The 26,265-nt window shown below is 42.7% G+C and overlaps 1 protein-coding gene across 1 annotated transcript in view; it reads right to left on the bottom strand.

The window, feature by feature from the left end:
* AFF3 (ALF transcription elongation factor 3) overlaps positions 1-26,265 on the bottom strand; it is a 336,652-nt gene that overhangs the window by 165,745 nt on the left and 144,642 nt on the right. The window contains exon 4 of the mRNA XM_080377268.1: positions 20,487-20,531. Coding sequence (XP_080233394.1) covers positions 20,487-20,531 — 45 coding nt within the window. The remainder of the gene's footprint in view (positions 1-20,486; positions 20,532-26,265) is intronic.

Below are 26,265 nucleotides of genomic sequence, written 5' to 3'. Positions count from 1 at the left end.
GTGTGGTTAATGAAAGGAATTACAGTACGCTAGTAACAAAGGTATGAGGATAATAAAGGGCCATTTGCTGCGTGTGGAGGTCTGTGGAAACCCCTGTTTCCCCCCTTGCCTGGTGTTGGCAGCCCCTCCACGTGCCCTGGCTCCACGTGAGCATGTGGAGGCATCTGGGGTGACATGTGCCAGAGCCACCCCTGCCCCTGGGGAGGACATATGGCCCCGGCAGACAGCTCTCCAGCTCAAGGAAGCTTGGGAGGAGCAGTAACAAAGGGGAGAGATGCAGGCACTCGGAAAAAAAAAGATGTTATTTTGTTGTGCGGAAGATACTTGTGAGCGATACTGTCTGTTATTACCAACTGCGTTTTTCTGAAATAGATGTGCCTTCTCCAGGCGAGAATGAAGTGAGGCGTTGAAGTCAGCTCGGTCCTGTAAAGCCCCAAATCTTGCACAGCCTGACCCAAGCTGAGACAAAACTGCCCCCAGATTTGGAAATGCTAATATAGCAGGAGTTTGCAACAGCACTGTGCTGGAGCAGGAACTGCAGATTGTTTTGAAGAGAGGAAGAAATGAGTTTTAAAGAGAATTTTTCGTTCTTTACCAGAACACCCTAGGTAGCCCCTGCTTTTTGTTGTTTCTGGTTTTTTAAGCCTAGCTGTCATAGACCATACCTTACTTCTCTGATTTTGAATCCCAAGCGAATGGAAACACATGGATCCCTGCATGAAAACAAATTGCAATGAAGGGGGAAACTAAAGATTAGCACTAATGTACATGCTTTAGGTTTCAACCCCAAATTCAGTTAATAAAAAAACTGTTATACTTCTCCAAAACCTAACAAATGAAACCTCAATCAATAGATATCTGAGGAAGCAGGATAAGATCAATAAGAGAGCTAATTTTGCAGAATTAAGGAGCAACATGAAGATTTTTAACGAGGAAGCAGACACCTTTGCAATAACTGCACTATGATATGTTGCCTAGCAACAAGATATAAAAATGATGTATAACGCCAGTAAGTTCTTTCACATATGAAAACAGCACCCTACCAAGACAGCTTCATAATGTACTCTTACAAACTAAAAATCCATAGAGACCATTAAAGCCTCCATCTTCTGTAATATACTCTGTTAAACAATCATGTGTTTTTGTTAATGCAGTAAAACACTGAATTTATTTAATGATTACCCAATGATACATCAGCAGCAGCAAGCAGGAGCGTTTCTATTTTAAGCCTGCAGAAACCATCCCAAGATACTGCACTTTGACAGAGAACAAATGCAATGAGCCAGACTCGTGCAACGCCCAGGATGGCCGGGGAGGGTGATGCACAGGAGGTGCTTAGGTGGGACAAATTAAAATCACTCTCTGTCTGATTAAAAAACAAACAAACACACACACACACACCCCTTATTAGAGTACATGGGAATGCATTTACTGCTTTTAATCACTTTTTTTTTGTGGCTTGTAGCTCGACAGAATATTTCTCATGGAGTACCTCCTGCTTCCCAGCTCTGGAATGGGAAAGGAGAGGAGGGTGGCAGGGGGTGCCAAAAAGCGTGTCGTTACTGAATCACTTCTACACAAAGCAGTACTGTAAAGATGGTTCGGCAGGACAGGGGGAAGGACAGGGCTATTGGAGGGTGAGCTGCTGCTGGTGGGGCCATCTGCAGCCGGGGCGGTGGTGGGAGCAGCTGGCGTGGGCAGCCCCCTCCCCAGGCGGGAGCAGAGGCAGCGCTCACCAGCCCGATTATGAAAGATGGTCTGCAGCCAAAGCACAAGCCCTGCAGCCGGAGGGCCGTGCCAAGGCACCAGGTCCTTGTTTCTAGGAGGGATTGCAGGGGGACAGAGCGAATGGGGAAGAGTGCCCCACACCCTAAGGAGGCTCCAGAACTTTCTGTCTGGGGCATGGCACCTGGCAAAGTGGTGAGAAGAACGGCCTTAGCAGAAGAACATGGCAAGTAAACCCCGTCCAGAGTAACGCAAATTTGGGACTGCTAATGTGTTACAAGCCTCATTGGGAAGTCATCTCAGACGTGGCTGGGAGTAACTGGGGTCTGGCTTACAGGGTAGTTTTGCCCAAGTCAGTACTGCACAGAGAGGATAAAAGAGAATTTGTTCATCTGCTGGGAGGGGGCTCTTGGCTCAGGTTATCACCTTGTGCTGTTCCTGAGTGCTGATGATTGTGGGTTAGCTGTGAAACAGTTCTGCAACCCAGCAGCAGCACAGCTCCTGTGTGAGAAGACCCCTTCCCACCCACTGGTCCACCTCTCCCTGAGGGTCCTGAAGGTCCCTTCCCTGTTCCTCTCCCTGGCTCTCCTTTTTGAGAGCTATGTGCTGAATATTTCCAAACTGTAATACCTGCAGATTATCTGAGGTACATGTTATATATGTCTGGAAATGAAGCAGATGAACACGGCACTTAATCCTTCACTGATCTCATGCCTTGAATTTTAATCTTTGCTCTGTCACTGGCTTGCTTTTTTACCTTGAGCAAACCACAACAGCTCTCTGTACCTCAGCCCACCCATCTGTTCAAACGTATCTGGTGATGTGATCCTCTCTGGCTGACCCACATTTTATGGGATGGCTGAGAGTCTGCATCAATACATGTTTAGATACTAGAACACTTTTGGATGAAAATGATAACCATGTTGTTGCACAAAAGAAGCATAAAGCATTCTTGCACTGAATTGTTGAAAGTACTCAATATATAAAACACAGCAACACCAACCAGAACCAAAAACCAGATCACTGGGATTTCAGTGCTGGGAGTGTGGTGAATTACAGGATCCCAGGTTTTGTTAGGAGCAGACTACAGAGACTAAGCAATTGAACCTGTGTCCTGGGTAAGCAGGGAGAGGGTAACATACACAGAGGGGAGCAGAAGCGAGCACAATCCAGTCCAACTGCCGTGATAATTTCTGCTGTAAGCCTTTGAAGGTGAAGTGCTGAGAGAAATTAAAAAGTCCCATTCTTCGTGTAGTACCGGGAACCTGCAAAAGTCCAGTGTCAGGAGATAAATACGATCAAAGAGAAGCCTGTGCGGTTTTCTTTAATCTAAGTGAAGGCCAACTTTTGAACTCCAACAGAGCATTTCACTGTAAAAGGTATTATTCTAGGCAGTTATGTGTATTAAAGGTAACTGGAAAGATGGAGACATTGGCAAGATATAGAAAAATATATAAATATGTAAAAGCATAAAGGGAAGTCAAGTGTGACTCCCTTTCCTAATTGCCTAACATGATTCCCACTAGATGCATAAATTACAGCTCCTATTAACAGCACTATGAATAATAATCAGTTTACTTTCTGGCTTGTATCTAAATATACTTTCTATATGATTTCATCTTTTATTCAGCTGTTTAAAAGCAGAACATCTAATTACAGTTCCTATTAGTCTACATTAATTTTTATTTTTTTTGCCATAGAGCATGTGTGATGACTGATTTTCTAAAAACAGACAGAATTTTTTAGCATATGGAAAAATCATGTTATTATTAATACATTCCCACATGACTCTACATTTCAATTCCCTTAATTATTTAGTCATTGCTGATTATGTCTTTTCACAATTCATTATCCCATTTCCTGCAACGTGGGCATTTTATTCATTAAGTGTCAAAATGAAGGGCCTGACCTCCAGGAAGATAATCAGGAAATAAGTGGCAGATATAAAAGGTCTGGGTTTCCCTTAAGTGCTCACTTATTTCGGTAGCTATGCCATGTTTTTAGTAAGCGGTGACAGAAATGAACTGTTGTTGGTAATTGCAGAAAGGCGCGGGGCTGCCAGTCTGCATGAGCTCTGTTTATCCCCACGCGCTGCTCGCATCAGCTGATGGGTTCTGCTGTGCAGCGACAAGAATGGGGTGGCGTGACAGTGAAGTGGCGGCGCTTATTGTGTAACGGCACAGAGTAACGCTGCCTTTCAAATATTCAGCAGCAGAGAGTGCGGATGGCAGAGAGGCTGGTTGGTGCTCCACTGCTCGGGTTGACCTCAGAAACCAGGACTTTCGCAGGCTCTTGTCAGCCTCAGGTGACTCCTGCTCCTGAGGAGACCTTCAGGCCACATTAGGTTTCAGGAGGGAACACTGCCCATTCCCTCCTCTTGAAGCTGGACCTCTGGCAAGGCAGAAAATCCCAAGCCAGCAGCCCAGGAGGCACGATGAAGCATCACGTTTGCAGCCTAAGAGTTGGACCACGGGGCTGGAGGGGGAAAGCGCTGGGGTTTCAGGCCAGGCGTTGTGCTTTGGGCTTTCAGTGGATTAAAACCAGGTCCACACTGCAGCCAGATGCAGAAGCATGTGCCTTCAGACTTCTGCACAAGCCTAGCCTCTGCCACCAATGGGCGGACTGGCGTCTCAAAACACCATGTTTTGACCTGCTTGAAAACGAATGTTCATGGGAAAGCACCTCCCTGTGTAAGCATCTCTCCCTGGCTTCCCACAGCTGCTGCTGAGCTGCCCCGTTCAAAGCTGAAGGAGCTCAGCAGACAGGTGTGTCCCTTCTAGATTTTAAAAGCTGACAATGTAACTCATGAGGGACAGGGATGTGACGGCGCAACTCTCTGCTCTGCTCTCTGCCATAGGGTTTTGTCAAATTCTGTCACAGCAAAAACAGTATCCTAACATGACCAAGTAAGAATTACTCGGTGCACACTCACACACAGTAACATTAAAATAGGAATGGGAAGATGATTTAATTAGCCTGAATAGCTGCTAATAACACCTGGTAATTTTGCAAAGTTGCAACTAGATATCTGTGGTATTTATAATATATACTGTATACATATGGATATCCCCATATGTGCATGTATATATATATATAAAATGCATATACCATGTCTTATTTATGCTCTTTCTATGAGCAAAAATTAATTTGAAAAGCTTTAATAGACATTACATTAATAGACAGCAGTTTCCTAAATAGCCTCATAGCTAGACAAATACTTTGCCTAATGCCATTTCATTTTCTGCCAGCTGCATGTGATTTGTTTTTGATCTGGCACGCGCTTCGTTATACATTATTAAAGAGCCAATCAGTGTGCCCCTGGAGTTAGCATCCTGTCCCCTGCTTATTTTTTAACAAATTTCCTCTTTTCTTTTGTACCACAGTGATTAATCATTTCAGCTAACGGCGGCACTGTTTATGATCTGAGTCAGTGACTTCAGACCATCTTAATCTCCTGTTAGGCAGATTTTAATGTGCTGGAAATTTACTTACAAGCTTTTATTTATAGCACAGTATGCTCTCAATTTCATCCGACAACAAAAACAAAACCTGCAAATAGCACTGGGTTTCTGCTTTTAATGTTTCTGGTGAACTTTTATGGGACAGAAAAGCCCAACCAAACCATGAAACAGAAACTAAAAAGGCAGCGTGATAGATCCTTATTTTTCAAAACTGTGTTTATCCAGTTGTGTGGAGAGAACCTGTTGCCTTCCAATGTTTCTCAGCAGTCAGGTCATTTCTGGTCTGGGTTTTTTCGTACCCTCTGGTTGTCTGCAACAGTGCTTTTAGATGACTCGCTTATTAAAGCAGAGTCCTCTGGGGCTTCTAAAGTCTTTACTTGCACCGTCCTTATTTGCAGGCATGGTTGGCAGAGAAGCAGCTTTGATTCTCCTGTTAATATTACAAATATTTCCAGCTAACTTTAAGATCTATGCTGAAATGGCTGACCTCTTTTCTATGCTATAATAGCAGTTCAAAAGACTCTTTTATTAAGCCAAGTGCCCAACCATTATTGTTTTTTATTGTGCTGTAGTTTTGTCTAATATTAGAAGGAAATGATTTGAGGGCAGAGATAAAGCACCAAATGGATTTAGTTATCAAAAACTTTATGGTATCTTAGCTTGCTGCAGGAGCAGTCTGAATAGATTTTTTGGGAGGACTTTTATTCTTTTCTAAGCAAAAATTATATACCCATTACAATGCTCTCCATCACATGGGCAGTGCCAAGGACTACAGGCTGGAGATCCAAGTCTGCTTAAACAGACACTGAGCAATACAGAGACAAGGTGTCTACAGAGCCCAGCCAGGATGACACAGAAATGAGGTTACAAGGTCCGGATCTGCTGTGCCAATTTCCCAGAGCACCCCCTTTAGGGCCACCCTATGGAATTCCGCATTTGTAGTGCCTCCAGATTTTCTTTTGTTTGCCCTTTGCATCATGATGAACCAGACCCCAGACTTTTCTACGTGGGAGAAAAATAAGCAACATCTAAACGTTGGCATACAGGAGGGCACAGCAGGAAAGGCTGCAGACACAGTTTAGGAGATTTGTGGTTGATGACACAGGGAGAGAAGTCTGTGCTGCTCTGGGGAGCAAGGAGACTGGACTCCTTCTGGTCCTCTGGGATGCAGAAGAGAAGGCAGGAGTCAGGATCCACCTGCTTCCTCCCACTGATCACTTTTCCAATATTGTGTTTGCTTTTATTTTTCTTGCATGTACTTTTAATCTCATAATTTTTCATCTTCACTAACTTCTGTCCACATTTTTTCCTTTCCCTAAAGCCACACTGAGCATCCCGTTATGGCTCCTGAGCTTGTCTATCTTGTTGCTACAGTCTGGATATTGATGGCTCGCTATAATAGACACTTTTTCATGTTCTTGATCTGTTCCCAAAGTCAGATGACTAATACAGACTCTATGCTTCTGTTCTCCAACTATCTTCTGAGTATTGCCAACCAAACTGTTGATGGGCCAGTCATAACCTCACAGTACCATTACTTGTTTCTGCCTTTTTTCTTGTTGAAAAGTTTCCTGTTTACTATTCCCCCACAACAAACTTTAATCCCTCTTAGGTTTAGTCATAAAATAATTCATTGTCCATTTCAGTGAAGTGATGGGGATCCCTCTGTAGTCAGTGAGGAGAGAGGCATCTTCAGGGGACACTTTTTCCCATCCTCTTTCCTATGACTACGTAGGGAGATTAAATTAATAGATTAGATAGCTACCTTCAAATAACTACAACAAGGTGAGATAAATTCCATCTCAGCTCATCACGTGACACTCACGCAGTACAAAACATCTTATTTTAAATGCTCTCATTTACTTTAGACTTTGGTAAACCTGTATAATTTAACATGTCATGCTTGGAACAAGGAACATGTTAGAGGCTTTGCTTTTACAAATTTAATAGAAAACTATCAACTTGTGTAGAACCAGTGAGACGAGTAATAAATGTTACAAGAACAGCTTTAGGCATTGCATATTAATAGCTGTGGTAGGATTGACTTGCAGCACCTTGATTCTATGATCAGCAACAAGATAATTAGTAAAATTATCCTGCAAATTCATTATCTTGATTCCTTCCACTTGTGCATTTTATTCATTACATATCAAAATTAGGAGCTTTGCCTCCAGACAGATAATCAGAATGTAAGTGTCAGACACAAAAGGTCTGAACTTTCTTTAAATATGCTTTTCTAGATGTGACCTTAAATAGTCTCTGTGATACCAAGGAATTTTCAGTCATTATTCCAAACAGAAGAAACCCTGTAATTTTGTGGAGAAATGCAGCTGTGCATTTTATAGGTTTTCTCACACCTTAATTCTGTTTTGAGATACATGATTTAAACATTGCATAGTTCTGGAACATAACGATTTCTTTCTCGCTTAGTCTAAATTCACCTGATGTGCTCTGCTTCACCCTCCATGCTCCTTGTCCTCCCACTACCCAGATCCAAGAACCAGCTGAGCTGTATTTGGACTCTCTTCAACCATGCATCCAGGGGATTTGGGGCTGAAACTAGGGTGCAACAAAGTTGCACGGACTGATGTATGCAAGTCTGTTACCCTGCTGTACAGTTAGGACACAGCCAGACATGTAAGATCAGAAGCGCCTCTTGGCTACCCCCGGTTTAGATGGAGTCAGACAGAGTGTGTTCTCGTAAACAAAGTATTTCGTTGGGCAGATCCTTATATTTCACATCCTAGATCTGCCAGGAGGTTCATGCATCCCTCCTGATCAGAACTAATGCAAAGAGTTTAGCTGTTGATGCCGTGTCTGTTTTGCAAGGGGTGCTCAAAGGGGCTGCTTCTGACACTGAACTCGGAGCTGGGTGCCTGCTCCTTCTAGGCTCTCACAGGAGTCAGTGAATGAGAGCAGGTGGCAGCGTGAAGTTGATTCACAGCAGGAGCCCGACTTGTTGCACACCAGAAAAATAGTGCAGTGCTTGGCTGGACTGACCCCGCAGCCATCTGGATTCAGAAACAGCAACAGAGCAGCAGAGAGACGAGCGGATGTGAGCTGGAGAGGGATGGCGAGGGCGGGTAGGTGTATGATCAGCTACATTTTCCCTTTTACCTCTGCTGGCTTCAGCATTTAATTCCCCTTATCTTTGTTTCACAGGATGCTCCATTTTCATATACTTTAAGTTGTAGAATTCTTAAAGTGCTTTCATTTTGGGATATGAGCTTCGTAAAAATGCAACTGCCAAGGCAACAATGCATTAAAATCCTTGCTTTGTATTTTAAAGACACCTACGTTTTTACTTGTAAGACTTGATTTACCATTGCTGCAGGAAAACTCATGCATGGGGGGAGACATGGCCTTAAAAATTCAGTGAGTGGTATCTTTTGTGGAAAAATTGAGGACACATTGCAAAGGACCATATAATTATGCTTCCGTCATAATTAGGTACTTCTTGCTGGCCCCAGATCCCGCATGGTTCCTAGGATGTACTCTGCAATGATTACCAACCCAGGGGCTGTTGGCCAAAACACAGGCATTTGAACAGATAGCACAAAATGCATCATGGATCAGCCCATTTCTGCATGTGTTGAGCTTTCTAGTACTCGCATACACTATTTAGCTGGCATGGCTTTTTCATTGCCACACGACTTTTGAATTATCTTTTGCCAAGTGAAGCGTGTGAGAAGGGACATTCTCAAGCTGGATTCACAGCCTTGCACATCTGCAAAGCTGCTGCAGCCAGAAATGCTGCCAGGGACTACATGAAAGCACCCAAAACACGGGCATCCCTGGGCAGGCCAGCTCTTTCACTGGCATCACAGGGTCAAGAGATGGGACACCGAAACCAAAGATCCCAGGTATGTGTCTGTCTCAGCCGAGAATTCCCTCCACCTGTCCACCCAAACTGTGTGGTTTCTACTGACAAAAAGGGACAGAGCGAGGGGTGAAAAAGCAGAGTCCTGTTGGTTTGTTTTAAATGAAAACTCACTGAAATTATATTTAAAAAAAAAATAATCCATGAAAGCTTAGATGACAAGATAAGGAAAGGTACATATACCACAGAAACTAACTGATAGGGGACATACTTTACAGAAGGGAATGTCTGATGATTTTGGGAATCTGCCTATGTATAATTTATGAATTCCTTATGGTTGGTTTTTACTCTGTAATGCTTTATACTCCATGTGCTAAGAAGACAAGGAAAAGAAGTCAATGTCTGTCCACAAAAGGGCTGGTAGCGAAAGACTACCAGCACCTGTATAGATCCTACCAAAGCAAAACAAAAGGTTAAAGGCCATATTTTTTTCCCCTGCCTCTCCATAGGATTCTGGATTTGGATAGCAGAAAATCCCAGACAAAAGAAAAAAGATATCAGATACTAATCCTGGGTCTTAAAAAAAATCACAGAGCCTAAGTGACTCCTGTGAGACTCCAAGGGCCCAGAGACAAAGGCAGCTTGTTTAGGAGAAGAGAGCCTGGGGGCAGCTCTCTGAGCAGGGAGACACCAGGGAGGATGAAAGATGCTGCTGCCCAGGCAGGGAGAGGGAAAGACAGGCTGAGCCTGGAAGACAGGGTGGAAATGTCATCTCCAGATGCAAGGGAGCTGTGGAGTGACAGCACAAAAAAATGAGGAAATTTAGACGAGGCAAAGTGTGCAGATCTTTTATTGCTTTGTCTAGAGATATACGCTGCTTCCCCAGCTAATGGGGAAAAGCCCCGACCATCTGTTTTTTTGGAACAACTGCAGAACCTGCAGTGGTCACAGCCTGGAAAATGTGATGCATACGGCAAGTCTGGGTACCCTGCTTAGGCTAAGGGAAGCTTGTGTGCCCGTCAGCCCGGTGTGGTGGGCCCAAACACAGCAGGCTGAAGACTGTCCATCCGCTTGGGAAAAGCCTGAAGTGCCTGGAAGCATGAAACCAAGCTCATGACCCTGTTACCAGGACAAAAATGTCTTCAGGCATGGTCCTTCTCACGCTGTGAGGCTGCTGCAGCTTCCAGCTTCCCCATCTGATGAACAACAGAGCGAACAAGTTGCTGCAGCAGCAACTATATTTAGCAGTCTGTTCTGCTATTGATGCATATATACCTGGTTCCTATTGACTATAATGAGAATTATTCTGACAAACCACAAGGAGAATAGGCCTTTAAGGGTTCAGTTTGTACTAACGAAATGTCTAAGGAAAATTACCCTCTTTTTGTCCATGCTAAATTATTCCAGCTTTTCATTAATACTCATTAAGTTTCTAAGGGTTGGCATTTTTAGCAAAAAAATAGTTTTCACTGACAGAAAAAAGCCACCCAGATAAATGAAGAAAATGTTTACTCAATTTAATAGGCATAATTTTCTCTTTTGGTGCTCAATTCAACATCAGGACCTGAAGTCAACAAAGGTTGGATCAGGGTCTACAATTTTTTTTAATTGGGCTCTTCTCATTTACACTGGAATATGTTGAAAACTCTGGGCTATAATGAACCATTACATATGCGTACATGCAATGCTAGGAAAATTAATAATGTCTTGAATTTGCTCAGTATTTATTCAGCATTCATGAGTAAATAACAAATAACTTGATAATATTAATGAAAGAAAGCCTGTGGAAAAGCCACCCAGCTGGAGAGAAACTTTTTTACTGCGTGAAGCCCACTTTCTCTCCCACTAAGCTATTGTCATTACTCTGAATAACTTTTTCTCTCCAAGGGTAAAGTGACAGGCTTGCAATTTCTGCATAAAATTGCACATTTTTTAACTGAAGTTTGTATGTAAGCCCTTTTATGTCTGTGTGACCTTAAGTGTAGTCAATAATATTGCCAAGAATATGTATTCTAAATTAAATTAATTCTGTTGGCAAAAATTAAGTTTTCAGAAACCATCAGAAACGTGACAGTTTATCACCATCTTCATTACAACCTATGCAGTGAAACTGTTTGGATGACGGAGTCAGAATCCCATCATTTAAGGCAACATCAATAATTTGTACATGAAATAATTGGGTCTTTTCCACGTACTTCACTTTTGAAACACACCTGATAGCATTTTACTTCCTAGGCTACTAAATCCAAAATAACTAAGAATGACACAATGCACCATATGCAGTAAATGGCATTTAGTGCTAATCATAAAGTGCAGGTACTACGGCATTTTGGTTGGTGAAAACTCGATCAGTATTCAGCCAGTCCCTCTTAAAAGAGGGACTTAAAACAGCACTTTGTGTCCTGCAGACAAATGACTGTGTATGTTCTCGTCTTTCCTTTAAAAAACAGTTTTTACCTTTCACATTTTCAACAAACCAGCCCAATGTGTCCTGAGGGCAACGAACTACAATGGCAAAAAGATGCCAAAATATATGCAATAAAAAACGCTAGAGATTTTCAATCATGATTTTTGCAGCGTGGCTAGCACTGTGTTCTCCATGATCTTTGAAGCTTCTGCACGAGGCAGGAGGAAGTCAAGCGCATTGTGTGGAAAAATTAGACCGCATCTCTGCTAAGAGACCGACGGGACCACACACCCGAGCGCTGGCCCACAGCTGGGCGAATGTGGCCCCACCAGCACAGCTTGGGCAGGGGCCAGCTCTTGCAGAGACAATCCTGTGCGACAGGCAGTGTGGGTGAAGCCACTCCGCTTTGTGCCTGTAAGGCAGTTTAGCTCTTTGGACATGAGCCATGCTACGCTGAGTGGCCTCAGGGTAAGAGAGCAGTTATTAGGCCATTTTACTTATTAGTACAGACGTTGCAATGGAATATTCTTGAAAGGGATTTAATTTCCTTTTAGCAGACTTCTCTTTTCTCCCTCAATTTCCTTTGAGTCTTTCTGCCAAGTGAAGCTAACTGCTAACTCATGTGTTGCTCCTAAATATGATTAAATAAGATTAACAAAAGAATATTTGTCTCAGCTCCCAGATGAGGAAAGCTGCCTCTGACAGACATAAACAGAGAGCTCATGCTTCCTGGGTGAGACCAAAATGTGGCAGTGCTGGGAGAGTTCCCGCTGATCAGCTCTAGTTGTGGAAAATCGGGCACCACAGAGGAATTTCCTAGATACAAGAGCACATCTACTGCAAATATCAGTGTAGGAGACAGGAAAATGGGCACGGCTGAGGTACACATGTAACGTCAGCCACTGAAACCCACAACTCAATCTAATGCAGCTTTTCAGAGACACATCTTAAGGTGGCGATGGCAGCAGGTCTGTCACCCTGTGGGCTCACAGGGCAAACCAGGGCTGTGTCCTTAGGTGTCCGGGACTGTGACGTAATGATTGCTTGGCTCTGCAACCACAGTTGCAGTCTACAGCCCAGAATGCATGCATGCTACCACAAGCCCTCTGGCTCTCCCTCCCCTGCTTTACAGCCATCCCTGAAAACATGGTGAAAAAAATGGGAATGTTAACTTGGGTGGAAAACTAAGTCATATAACAGCATCCACTTGCATTGTCTGATGAGTCGGCTTCCTTAATGCCCATTTAATCATGGAAGAAACCACTGTCACCATAGGGTTTACTGGAGGATGCTGTCATCTCAAGTCACACCTTCTTTGTGGTTTCACTTTGTTTTGAGTGAATCTTACCAAGAGGGGTAGAAAGTAGGTTGTCCTTTAAAGGTGACAGCTGAAGGCATCAAACCCCAGGCTCCCAGCAGCACAGATACCTGCTATTACACACATTTCATTCTTCTTTCATTAGGACTGATAGCACAGATCCTTTCTGTTTATTAATATGCATAATTCTGTTGGCCTCAGAGGAGTTGTGGCAGAGATACACAAAACAAGGATCTATCTGGCCCTTTGCCATTAATAACAAGGAGTCATTTCTCTGTATTGGAACAAGATGGTGATTGTGCCTCTTTTCCAGCTTTGTGAAACACTCTAAACAGAGGAAAAAATTAGTAAGGATTTTACTGTATTATTTTTGTATAGCAGAGAGGCCGGATAATTCATTCTGGATTCTCTCTTGCTTTGTTAAATAACAGGGTGCATACACTCACTACAAAACAGCAATTTTAAACATTAATTCCACCACATTAGCATGATGGTGTTTCACCAGCTCTTTTATACTGACCTGCCTATTCCTAACACAAAGCCTTTGCACATTGGCTACTTGTGTTCTAAAAATAATATGGGTCTTTTGCCTCTGTACCACCCTGCTTGATTCAAAACAGAACAGATTTTGCCATATTTGAAAATGTTGGTGCCCCAGCCCATGGGTGGCTGATGCCACAGAAAGTGCCTCCATGTCCTGCACCAGGACCTGGAAGACTGAAAGGCAGATTACCTTTGACTGGCATTTGTGGTAAGTCTTATTTCCACCGTAACAGTTTATAGCTTGATCTCCTATTTCCACTAAACTGTTAATAGTTTTTGCCTTTTTAAGGTGATATTTTTTGTTAGCACCAAGATTTATTAATTTCAAGGTTTGAATATAAAGCATACTTCAAAACCCAAACTCCTTTGAGACACTATTTCCAACAACAGTGACAGCAGCAAAAATCCAAGTGTGACAGTTCAGGGGTGGCTGTTCATGTACAACTAATTAGTGGTTGGTTGACATTATCACTGTTAGTATAGTATTTTAGTGCCATTTTACACGGTTCTCTACCTCTGACTCTGTATGTTAAGGGCCAGCGAAGTGATGTTTATATGTCTGGGTTTAATTCATTGGCTGTGAAAGTTTATTGACAGTTGAAAACCACAATGTGGGCAATAAAAAGGATGTGCCATGCATGATGCCCAAACGAGGAGCAGTTTCTGTTCAGATAAGCTGACAAGAAATAACATATCACCTGGGGAGAGACTCTGATGACCTGAGAAAGCCCAAAAAGGGACAAAAGCTGTGAAAAGTGAGGAATCTCCCCCCAGCCTTTTGGATGGAGAAAGAGGTAATAAAGAGACTCTGGCTGCAGTGGACACAGAGGAAGTCCAAGGCACCACATACAGATGGTGTATCCTGAAAGCTGCCAAGGTGTGAGGAGTCAAGGGGATGGTAGCGTATACAGGTATGCCTCCCCCGTAGTCATTGCAGTTTACGTGGATGAAGCCAAAATATCTTTAGCTAGCTCTGGTACTGCTGCTAATTTTGCTCTAGCGGCACAAAGTACCGTATGGACTGCTAATTCTCACTGAGAAGCTGGAGAAGCTCCAGGCAGAGCTTGCTGAAGCTCCATGGTACTGCCATCCACGCCACCAGCGGTACCCAGGCTGGCTGGAGGAAAGCTGACCCAAGTGAATTACTGCAGACAGCAACTGCTGTAGAAAAGGTACTGTACAAATGAGCTGGATGTCATGGTGTGGCAAGAAAGGCGATGTTAATAAGTGAGTACTGGAGGTTGGATTAGATGGCTTAATGTCTTAACATTTCTGGGATTTAGTGCTTTGGGTGAAATAACACATTTTCCAAACACCGTTAGGTATGATTTTTCATTTATTTGAGTAAGAAAGACAAAAAGAGTCATACTGAAAAAATGCAGTGAACAGCATACATCAACCAAAATAATGCCTGAATTGCCCTGAAATTTAGGAACCTAAAAGCAAAGCTGTGCTGTGAAAGTTCTCCTGAAAGACTGCAATGAAAACAAATGATATTTTATGCATCTGATACATTTTTAATATGATTCTGATGCTTTGGAACATTTCTGTATTCAATGAGAATGAGCAAGAAAGGTAGCATCAGCAAACTGGGGCTGCTTCTAAGTCTCTACACCTTCCTTCTCCCCCACTGCCCCTGTCACCTGAAGTTGCTGTCTTCCTCCCAAAACTTCCAGGAGTTTCCCACAGGGCTTAGTCAGAAAAGCCAACCCAAATTTCTCCACTAAGGTGCGTGCTGAGGGCAGCCTTCTCACCTCCCTCCCAAAAATTGCCCAGCAATTTCTTTCCAGCAGTGAGACTGAAATAAAACCCTCTGCTAGTGCAGAGGCAGCTATTGCACTAGTGCCATGCAGTGAAGTGGGTCTCATTCCACCTGTAGGCTTTTCCCTCTGCTTTGGAAAGCAAGAGCAGCGTTTAGAAATATACTGCTGATTACCATATTTGTGTTCTGTAATTCTTCACATGTCCAACTCCACCAGGAGCTTAACTGCAGCCAGTGGGATCTTACAGTCATTAACATTTACAAGGCAGCAGTTCACAGTTGTTGAACTAACAACCTACCTCTAAGAAACTGATTTTTCTCCCCTCTAAGTATTGACACATCCTCCAGTGACTGTGATGCTTATTCACAGTGACAGTGTGTTTGCTAGGATTTCATGTTTTCACAGGATTTGTCTTGTGCAGACAGTTTCTAATTTACCTCTTCTCTTGTTTTAATTCAATCAGCTGATGGAGTGCAGCTGATCTCACAGCACATATGGCTGTTCAGGTTTGAAAAAAAACCTGAATATTTGATGGGCTGATCCTTAATGCTTTCTGCTAAAGAATTAGCAAGCTTGTTAATGAGCCAAGGGATCCCAAGTGGGGAAGGGGAAAAATACAGAATTAGATTCTGTTTTCATTCAGTTTTTTATGTTGCTCAAGTAAGAAGTACTGTGCTTTACACACAGAGTAAAGAGATTCAAGTAAACTACTCATCAAAGGCATCACACTTAAAATGTCTTGTTTTCATAAGTGGATGCCCTGTGGCCATGGGGAATCACAACCTACTTGCAAGGGCACCTTCAGGTGCTCAACCCTGGGCAGGAGGCTTGTGGCACCAAGCAGAGTTGTCCTTCACTTGGGGGGATGTTTGCAGCTAGAGCCTCAGTCCTTTCGCTGCCTCCCCAACTACTTTTTTCTATCTTTCCTGAAAGCAACTTATCTGTCCTCCACCCCACAACCCATCCTGCCTCCCCACTGCTCCATGCCATCCCAAAGGAGGTGGTTTCTGTGTTAACTGGCTGTGCGTGGTTTTCCTCCAGCCCTTTCTCTGCATTCTTGTCGGTCCATCAGCTTCTGGCTGTCCCTGCATCCTGCAACCAAACACTGTTTGCAGGCCAAACACTCAAACTACATCCGTCTTTGCCTGGTTCAACGACACCTCTCATGTCAACACAAAAAAAACCAGGAACATCTTCAATAATTAAAAGCTCAGCTTGCCTGTGGTTTTCCTTTCAACAAAGCTACCGCAACTCTAGGAAACTGCAGCTAAGACTGTAAGAATAGCCAAATCAATCTCCAACCACTTATCTTACAAAACAAGAACTGCCTGCACTTGACACACTCCCTTTCTCCTTAAATCCATAGCAAATATACTCAGAGTGCATCTGATATTGCTTGCAACAGTTAACTTAGTGGAGAGGCAGGGGGCTTGCTGCTCCCATTTTTTGCAGGTACTACAGCAAAATAAATGTTTACTCCAAATCCCACCACTCATAACAAAATACACAGTTACACACACTAATAAAATCAAATAGAAATCAGCCAAAATTACTAATCTTTCTTAGGAAGTTTGTATCTTAGCAAGGAAGTGAATAGGTTGGCTTTGGCAGTGTCTCAGGAACTCAGGTAGCAACTGCGCTGGGCACAGTGGAATAAAGGATATTTGTGTAGTCTTAACTCTTATTTTCTGCTTAAATGTTTTCTATCATGTCCCTTACCAACAGTGCAAAAGCTTACAAGGAATTGCTTTTTACAGCTACCATCAAGTAATAAGGCTTTTCTCTCTTGATTTGATATTACATCTGTAACTTGGTCTTACTGCAGTTATTTACATCGAAGGCTCTCTTAGAAGTTTCTCTATCCTTGACGTGCGTGCCTGCAGCTGGACAGAGAAGTCGCTACACTTTGAAGAAGTTGCTATAAATTAGTGCATGGGGTTAGATGAGGTTCAGGATTCCTGCAGTGATTATAAACTCAGCAGGAGTCCTTACAACAGTTCCCATCTCGACAGGGTTACTGTCTTGTTAATCAGCCTCCTTCAGGACTGGAAGTGATTCTGCGGCTCAATTCCTGGGGGCTTTCTCTGGAAGCTGCAGTTTCGTGCAGAAGGATCCATCCATTTACAAAGTCTACAGAGCTCTGATACCTTTGGTAAAACAACTTCAAAAAATGCTAGACTTAAGCCGTGGCACCCTGCGTTGCACCAGGCAGGACAGAGACTATAAATTCTTGTCACAGTTAATACAAAATAAAATTTGGTGATTTTAAAGCTATGCCTAAACTGATTTTGCAGCTGAGGTCCAGATGTCAGCTATGGCCATGTCCTGAGACCAGAGGGTGACAAGATCCCTGCACAAATCAGCACTTGCCTCCTCTCACCTGCTGGGGGAAGGAAATGCAGGGAAGCAGATGGAGCAGACTTGGGGCACACTTCCTACTGCCCTTGGTCTTGACTGGGGAAACATGGACATCCCGTGCAAGTACCTACCCCTTGGAAAAACCACAGCCTGACATGTGCAGGGAACACACTAGCTAGAAAAAGAGGATGGTTTTTGCTTCATGTTGTGCAAAAGGCAGCTAAAATAGGGTGCAATGTTCTTAAAAAAAAATAAATTTAAGCATCTTCCTTTTGCTGATGCTCCATAGAGTGGGCCTTCCTATAATAAACACATTTCAGCCCACCAGCTGTCTCTTCTGAGGGGAACACAAGGATTGCAGCTCCTGTGGCTTTTCATTGTCTGCCTTTGGGCACACGTACGAGACCTGCATATAATCTGTCCAAAAGGAAGCTAAACTTTGGCTTTACTGTGTGAATGATATGTCCAACAAAAACATGGAAATGGCATTCCTTATAAACAGTCTGTTTCAGAAAACTGGAAAATCTCCGTTGAAACTGAATGGATCTGTTCAGGACAAAAAGAGGGCACGGAGAGGGCTGGAAAAGTCTGGATGGCAGTTATTTATAAAGTGAGTAGCAATGGCACATTATTACTGTTGCTGTTTTTACTAATTATCAGTAACAACAACCACTGCTGATCTGGATTTGTATTGTGAGAGTACACAAACAATGTTTTTGTACTACACAGCAGTACCCTGACACAGAAGTTCACTTTCTAGGACAAAAGAGAGCAGATGGATATATCTGACCTGCCCAGACACTACAAGAGACAAGTGGGATAACAACTTTCAAGCATGAGAAACAAGGGAATAGCCCTGACCTCACCACTGGTTTTCCACAGTCCTTGTGAAAAAGGAGGCTCTCTGAAGGTGGGTAATGGAGCTAAGTGGAAAAGTGTTCAAGGATCTTCTCAGATCTGATGGGAAGCATGGGAGAAATTAATTGATGTGAAACTTCTCAGTGTTCTGACAGAGGCTGGCGTCACCAGGTAAGCTAAAGTGGGAGCCATTACGTTAGCACAGACTGGTAGACTTGAGACCTTAGAATCAGAGAGAAACAGCTGTACTTGATGCAATAGAGATGGAGGTGACAGTGGTGAGATGTGAAGACAAATTATCTTTGGGCAAGATGTCAAGCTACGAAAATGATCTGCGCAGCAGCATGAATGGAGGTGGGCAACATTGCATTTGTCAAAACCAAGGAAGGATGCTGCAGCAGTCAAGGTGTGCAATGAGAATTTGGACCTGAGACTTACGCTTTTGTGAATAAAGAGCTTCAGCTAGAAATGGTATACAGTAACAGTCTGCAAGATTTATGTGTAGTCTTGGACACAGAGACACAAGGGAAATTCAGGATAGAAAGTCACACCCGGGTTGCAGACCTGGAGGACGGGCACATTGGAGGGGTTGTGCATGGTGGCTGAGTATTCATGTAAGAATGAGAGCTAGGGGATCAAACAGTACGCTTTCTATTTCAGCCATGCTAAACCTCAGCAGAAAGTGAGACACTGATGTGAGGTGGGGCCGGCCTTTGAGCTGTGGGTTGTTTATCTAGTTTTTAAGCAAAGTGAAAGAACCCTCACAAACAAAAGGGTCCTATCCATACAAGGATGCCCTGAACGCTTCATCATGAAGGTTAGCAAAAATATTTTTTGAGGAATGCTCTCAAGGCCAGGGGGAAAGAGAGAGCAGCAGCTGTGTTCACTGGTTTGGAGATGCACCTTACCATCCCTAGTCATACAGTGCATTTTTCTTCTCAGCTGGTGTCTCTTACATATCCATGTTCCTCTGTGTGGAAGGACCCATGTCTCTTCAACATTTTTTGCCTAATTGCGCTAGCCAAATGGCACAACCTAAGGAGGAAGAACAGCTTCTTTGACTGTTCTTTTTAAAAGCCTTGCATAAAAAACAGGTGAAAGAGCCTCACATCGCATCATGAATTCATGATATCAGCTACTTATTTGTAAAAAACCAGCAGGGACCGAGGCTAAGGCTTGTTGAATATGCAGTTCAGTCCTACAAGAGCCTACTTTGTAAATGTTAGCTAAGTAAAAGCTCTGCCAGTGAAGTCATAAGCAATACATCATCATCACCCTTCGATAAACTCTTTGTCCAGTTTAAGAATTAAAAGCTGTATTTAACATATTCAGGGACAATGGAGAAATACTGCTAGAAACAACAGGCTTAATGGACTACTAATCTCTAAGCCAAATATTTATAGCCCCGTAGTTTATAAACAATCTGAAATATTTGGGTAGTGGATATCCAAGAGGTGGAAGTGCGCACAGTAATAGGGAGGTTTTACCATTCCATCTACCTTGTTGGTGTTTCAATCACTATTATATCAGATTTATAAGCACTGAGAATTATTGAATTATCAGTTTAGAAAAAGAACCAAAAAACCCACAAGCTAAAATATATGGAAATGTTTCATTCTTTATACATTTGTCTGCCTCAAAAAATAATCAATATCAAAGCTGATTCAAGCCAAGATCTGTCTGGATGTGTGTTAACTCGCTCCATGAAAATAAACTAGAAATTACTAAGATAAAAAAAAATAATAATGAAATATGGAAATAACTATGCATTTTGTGCATTGTCATTATATAATGGACATAATGGACATAATGACATTACATAATGTATTCTAATTAAATCCAGGTGGAAAATGACCTTCCTAGACCTCCCTTCAAAATGAAGATTTTTGACAGTCATGATTAATGGAAACATGCACTTTGCATGGTTTGTAAACCTGAAACATCATTGTACATTTCAGTTTATAATTTATCCCATTATCTGCTTCTGCATGCATGAAGGTCAGCCGTACTGGTACAAAGTAGCAGTGAAATCCAGAGGCTCTGAAAGGTTGTTTTCACAGATTTTTCAATTATTTTTCATGAGGAAATAATTTTGCCTACTTTTTCCTTAAAATGATGACAATCTAAAAGACTAATATTTTTAACAGCAGCAATTGCAATGTTCTTGTTATTCTCTTGTAATTTTAGAGTAAACAAAATGGCACTGGGAAAATGTTTTTTTAAGGATTCCTACCCGCAATATTTCTTCAATGCAGCTGTTATCTCCTGTTCCACTGTCCTGTAAACAAAATGAGAAAAGAGTTTGTTTGCATTTTAAAAAGAAATAACAAATAGTAGGTTTGAGGACATGGTTGTCACATGAAATATATTCCAACCTCTATTGTAGTTTCAAAATGAGGCCAAGTTTTTCCAGCATCTGAAAATCTGCACTGCTGAAAATTCTCAGATTATTCCCCATCAGCACCACAGGAAGACATAATATGTTGCAGTGTTTACATATGACTGCAATATATTTGTATAAATTCATAGGATTTTGTTTACACCACTTTTGGGTGCGGTTCCTGCTGTTTTGGCTATACTGCATGTGAGCAAGCATAAACAAAACTGTTACTGCATGTATATAGATCCAATTTGTGCATTTATTTATATTAAGTAGCACCTCTCCACATCCTTCGGCCAGGAAAGACTCCGCAGTGACACTGCCTATGTGAAGCCTGGTGGTGTATAGGGTAGAGGTACCCGTGATGCTGAGGGGAGAGCTGCAGAGACTGCAACACAGGCAGCAACACTGAGCAGGGGCTAGGCAGCACAGCAGTCCTCAGAAGGCTACAGTTTCCTAAAACGCTGACCCTAAACCCACCCATACGTTGTGGGACTGAGGGCGTGCTGGAATTCAGCTCTCCTGAATGCTGTGGTGTACTCCAGAGCCATTCTGGAGAGCTCAAATCAGAGATGTGGCAGAGCAGCTACCTCCTTATAGGAACCATGCAGCTGGTGCTTCACCTCCACGCTTGGCTTGGTTGGTTGTTATCCAAACTTGTTCCAGCAAAGACAAGGTGGCGCGAGTTACCCCCCCCCCCCCCCAACCCCAACCCCCTGCCCACAGTTCTCTTGCACTGCCCAGCACAACTGGGAAGTGAGGGCAGGCACACCACTGTTGGAAAGCACGGTGATGCTGAGGGGTTGCCAGTCTCCTGCAGCTCTCCACAAGCTATAGGTGGCTGTTGCATCAAGCAAGTGTTCTGGGGATTTACTTCACCACGCTAAATTCCCTGACAATGCCTCGAAGAAAGCTTTTCTTCCTTTTGCAGAACAGAACTAACTCAGGAAGCAGGGGCTTGATGTCTTCCCATGTGGGAAGGAGGGATGGAGAAATATTGTTAATTACTGTCCCCAAAGAGCTAGCAGGGAAATGAGCTTAGTCTTTGCCTCTTGTTTTCAAACAACACCTGGAGGTTCTGAGTTTTCAGGTGCCCACGTGGAGAAATATCAAAGCAATTTGATTTTCCAAAGCGCTAAAGTCTTCTCACCTGAAAACCTGGCTTCTCCATCTGTATTTGGGCACCCAAAAAAATCACAAGGCACTTTCAGAAATGGATGCTTCTGTGCCTTACCAGACCCAAATGATCCCACTGGCCAGTTTGTGCAAGTCCTGGACACTGTCACCACTGTTCTCCAGCCTGAGCCAAGTGACTGGGGAGGCCTGGACCTGCAGCTGCTCGTAGCCTACCAGCTGTAACCAAGGTCAGAAGTATGACAGCCATGCATATGCAAGGGAACAATTTATGTTTCATAATTTTTTGTGGCTGGTATTTCATGCCAATTCATAGAAAGTCATAAAGTGCTTTATTGTCAGCACTCCTGCTAAATCTTTGCTGAATATGGCCCTTGATTGTTAAACAAATGAATTGCATTAACTCTTTTTGGTGCAACAGAGTCCATCAACTTTACAGTTCACCAGGAGCTACACCACTGATTTCAAAGGGATAAGCATGCTATAAATTCATCCTTTGGAGAATTACTCATATCTGATATACAGATGCTGAAGAGAAGCCACAGTCCCAAGCAGATAGCCCTGTTCTGATCTCAGCCCTGTCCCCAGGGAGCCACACAGCACCTTGTGCAACCTTCCTGCTGCTGGAGCAGTGGTGCAAGAGTTCACATTGCCAATGAAACTAAGACAGAAATACCACAACCATCTCTGAATACCGAAGAATTTTAAAATTCATATTAGGTAATTTTTATTTCTCTCTTCTCTGTGGGTTTCCCTCCATTTTCTCCCTTTCCTTCCCCAAACCCCAGCCTATGACTTGTTATCCCATTAACAGCAGTGCAGAGTGTAAAGCCTTCATCATGAACGCCTTGTTTACAGAGCAACCAATTTACTGCCTGACCTGAAATTCGCCATTCCAGTCCATTGCCATCTTACAGAAGGAAGGATAAGATGACCTACCATCTGTATGCAATACATTGAACAAATGGTAAAATGATGCTCTGTATTTTTGTGTGAAGGCAAAACTACTGAAGGTAAATTTGGCAATAGGCTATTTAAGGCTAGATTTAGAAACAAGCTTCTGTTACAAAATTAAATATCCCATCTAGAAGTGTAATGAAATAAATCTGTAAACAGTCACCAGCAAGAAATCACACTTTCCATTACCACAGAACAAAAACTTCAGCTATTCTCCCTAGCACACCATATCTTTGGGCAGGGAGTAAAAAAACCTTTTCACATCTCTCTCAAAATCATTATACTGCCTTTCAAAAGGGGAAGAAAAAAAAAAAAAAAAAAAAGCAAGCGCTGAAAATACAAAACCAAAGACAAGATATGCAAAATTGAAAACAATATTTGGAAAAAAGTGTCTATTTCTCTATTTTCCTCTTTGTTCTTCATCTTTTGAGTGCCAAATATAAACGTCTTTAGATTTGCTTTGAGTAATTGTAAGGATCTTACATTACTGTTGATATCAAACTCTCTAGAATAAGGGTGGGAAACTTAAGAGACCATGCTTTGCACATAGCAAGCAACTTAAATTTCATATGACCTGGGGCCATATTATTTTTTTTGGTCACAATATCATATAACACAATGCAGAGTGTTATTGTGGGACTTAAGGTATGTCTGAAAAGTGTCTGTAGATATTGGTATGGAAAAGAACTCCCTATTTTCATTTTAAAAGCTCTTTTCCACTACCTGTCCACTTACGTTATAGAGGAACCTGCACTGCCTGGGAATCCGGCAACCTGAATTTAACTTCATGGCCACATTTTAATTATAAAAAAAATAAATATTTCTTGAACTCTGAATTAAAAGAAGAGATCGCGTTACCTGCAGGCAACAAACAGCACACAGCACCTGATGCGTTATTTGCATCAGTGGACTTGCCTGAGCCAAACGCTTCGCGCTGGTGCTGGCTGTGTGATGCAGCACCCGTGTAGGGCTGATGTCAGCAGTGCTGGCAATCTGCGCAAAGCAGTCCCTCCACCCTCTTGATAGCCTGCACGCCACAGTACACTTGTGCAATAAATGTTTAAATTACTTTAAGAAAAAATAAAAATTAAAGCATAAAAGAGGTTTTGAGGCTGCTGTTCCCCGCTAAGCCAAGGAGCTGCTACCCTGTATTTATTCTGGTGCTGATGAACCCAGCTTATTTGCCTCCCTTTGCATTTTGTGATCTATCATAACAAACTCGCCCCACTGAACCTCCACCAAACCATCAGCGAAATACTGGCAAGTCTCAGGGAGCTGTCAGAGGAAGTGGGCTCCAGCCTTTTCCCTCCCTGACACTGTGCCCATTACCTTCTTCCCTCACTCGGTGCAGCCTGAAGAATGCCAAACATCTGCACACGCGTGTGGCTGGCATACAGTCTGGCAGAGGGATGCAAGAAGCTGCCGCCGAGGATAACGGCAGTGGCTGCTGAAGAAATAGCTGGGAGCATTGTGCCGCTGATAACATGAGCAGCTAATTACCATGCAAAGCACAGAGAACTGTAAGAAACAAGGCTGACTAAAGGCTACATTGAAATCTTGAGAAACGGGATGTCATTTCAAAAAAAAGCTACATCTGTACAAATTTTATTTCTGAGCATTACTTCATTTTTTCTTCCCTTACCAAGAGCTTTCACATGGAGATATATAAAGAAACCCCTCTGAAAGTTATTGCCTATCTATGATAGTTCTCTTTCCTTTCAAACCTTTGTGTTAAAGAAAGAAAGAAAAATCTGCAAGTATGTATTTCCATTTTAGCCAAAGAGATTTTTATGGTGCAAGCTTTTGGTGCTGTTATGATTTGGATTGTGCTAAGTGTTTTTACCAAGTCTCCAGCAGTTATTGGATTATGTCTCTGGTATAAATTAGGCATGATTAAGATCTCCAGAAGTATGTACCTCAGCCTCTCCCCTTGGCAGGAGCCAGGCTGGTTGGGTCAGTGCTTGAACGCTGGTCATCTGCAGGCAGCGGCATGGCCATGGCTGCCACGCGCCCGCCCCTTGGGTGCCACCGGCCCTGCACAGGCCCTGCACAGCACTGCGTGGCACGGGGCTGCGGAGCGTCCCCTGGCACCTAAAGTGACACTTCAGGCGGTACATTTGGGCACACAATCTAAATCCACCATTAAAGAGAAGGAAAAAAGCCCACACTGATGGACCTTGATCTGAAAGCACATTAGAAATGCTTCTTTGCCAGGCAAGACCACTGAAGTATGGAGATACACACACACATGCACAGACATATGCATATAACGTTTTCTATACGATCAATTTGCTAGAAAGGAACTTCCAGTGTGAAAAAGATAAGTGAAGTCCTTATCTTTTTACTTATTCATATGTGTGGCCTCTGCCTGTCGGGTTGTGGAGAACCATTTCCCTCAACTAAGTTTCCCTTCAATCATTTCTCTGAAGAGATCTTAACACCTTCAAGTCACGGAATAAAGTGTTGAAATTTAACAGGGAGACACGCCTGAGGCCAGAGAGGTGGTTTCTGGGGTTTCTGTAGAAATACAGCCAGGCCATGTAAAGGTATTTTTGGGGAGAGGTCATTTGCAGATGGCCAGGATGGGGTTTTAGACATTCAGGGCTTAACTTGCTGTGGATTTTCTTACATGTGCTACAGCCTCCAAAAGGCTCTTTATGGGGTGGCTGTGCTGAAAACACAACGCTGGAGACAAAAGGCAGGACTTCAGACCTCAGGGAAGGTGGGCTGGCTAAAAGATTAGACTTCAACCTGGTTAAAAACTTATTTTTTTGTCCCTCTGGAAATGCCCACTTTTTTGGAACATATTTTCACTCTGAACTGGGTGGGGGAAGACACCTACATGTAGATTTTATTCCATTGGCTATGCTCCCATTAAAAATGTAATTGTGTGACATTGTTACCTTCAAAATGAAATTTTAAAAGGTGTTCTTCAGTTCAGGTAAGAAATGAAAGTTTGATCAGATCAAAACACTTTAACAAAAAATTTTAAGAACTATAAATAAAATGTGTAGTTACAGAATAGGATATGTCCTAAATCAAGAAGTCATTAAAACAAAATATTGAAATGTTTAACTCCAAATTTGGTAATTTTTTACTTTAAGAAAACATTTTCTTCAAACAAGAATGAAAATAGGTTTGGTCAAAACGTCTCGTAGGCAAAGGACTGAGCAGGAAAAACCTGTGACCAAGAACAGAATTGGAAGTGGTATTTCCCACCCCCTGTTTTTTTTTGTCTCTAACAAGAATGGCTTTTCCATCTTGATGGAAGATGTGAGAGCTATCAGCAATGTTTCTATCTGCTTTAACAAGGCTGGACTTCAGTGAGCCATGGCATACTGTGGTCCCCCTCATTTCACCAGCTGGTATCAGTAATACTTGTGCACTTCACAGCCCTTAAATAGAGAAGACTCCTCGACTCTCCCTGAGGATTAGGGCAAGCAGAGCTGAACGGAATAGGGTTATGCCAAGGAAAGAGAAATGAAGAGGTTTTCTGTTGTTCCTGATATTTGAAAGGTTTACTTTGCACTTCTGCTACTCC

This window comes from Falco punctatus (genome assembly GCF_963210335.1).
Source record: "Falco punctatus genome assembly, chromosome: 2".
Taxonomy (NCBI): domain Eukaryota; kingdom Metazoa; phylum Chordata; class Aves; order Falconiformes; family Falconidae; genus Falco; species Falco punctatus.
Note: the sequence above shows the minus strand (reverse complement) of the source record. Positions and strands in the feature narration are given on the sequence as shown.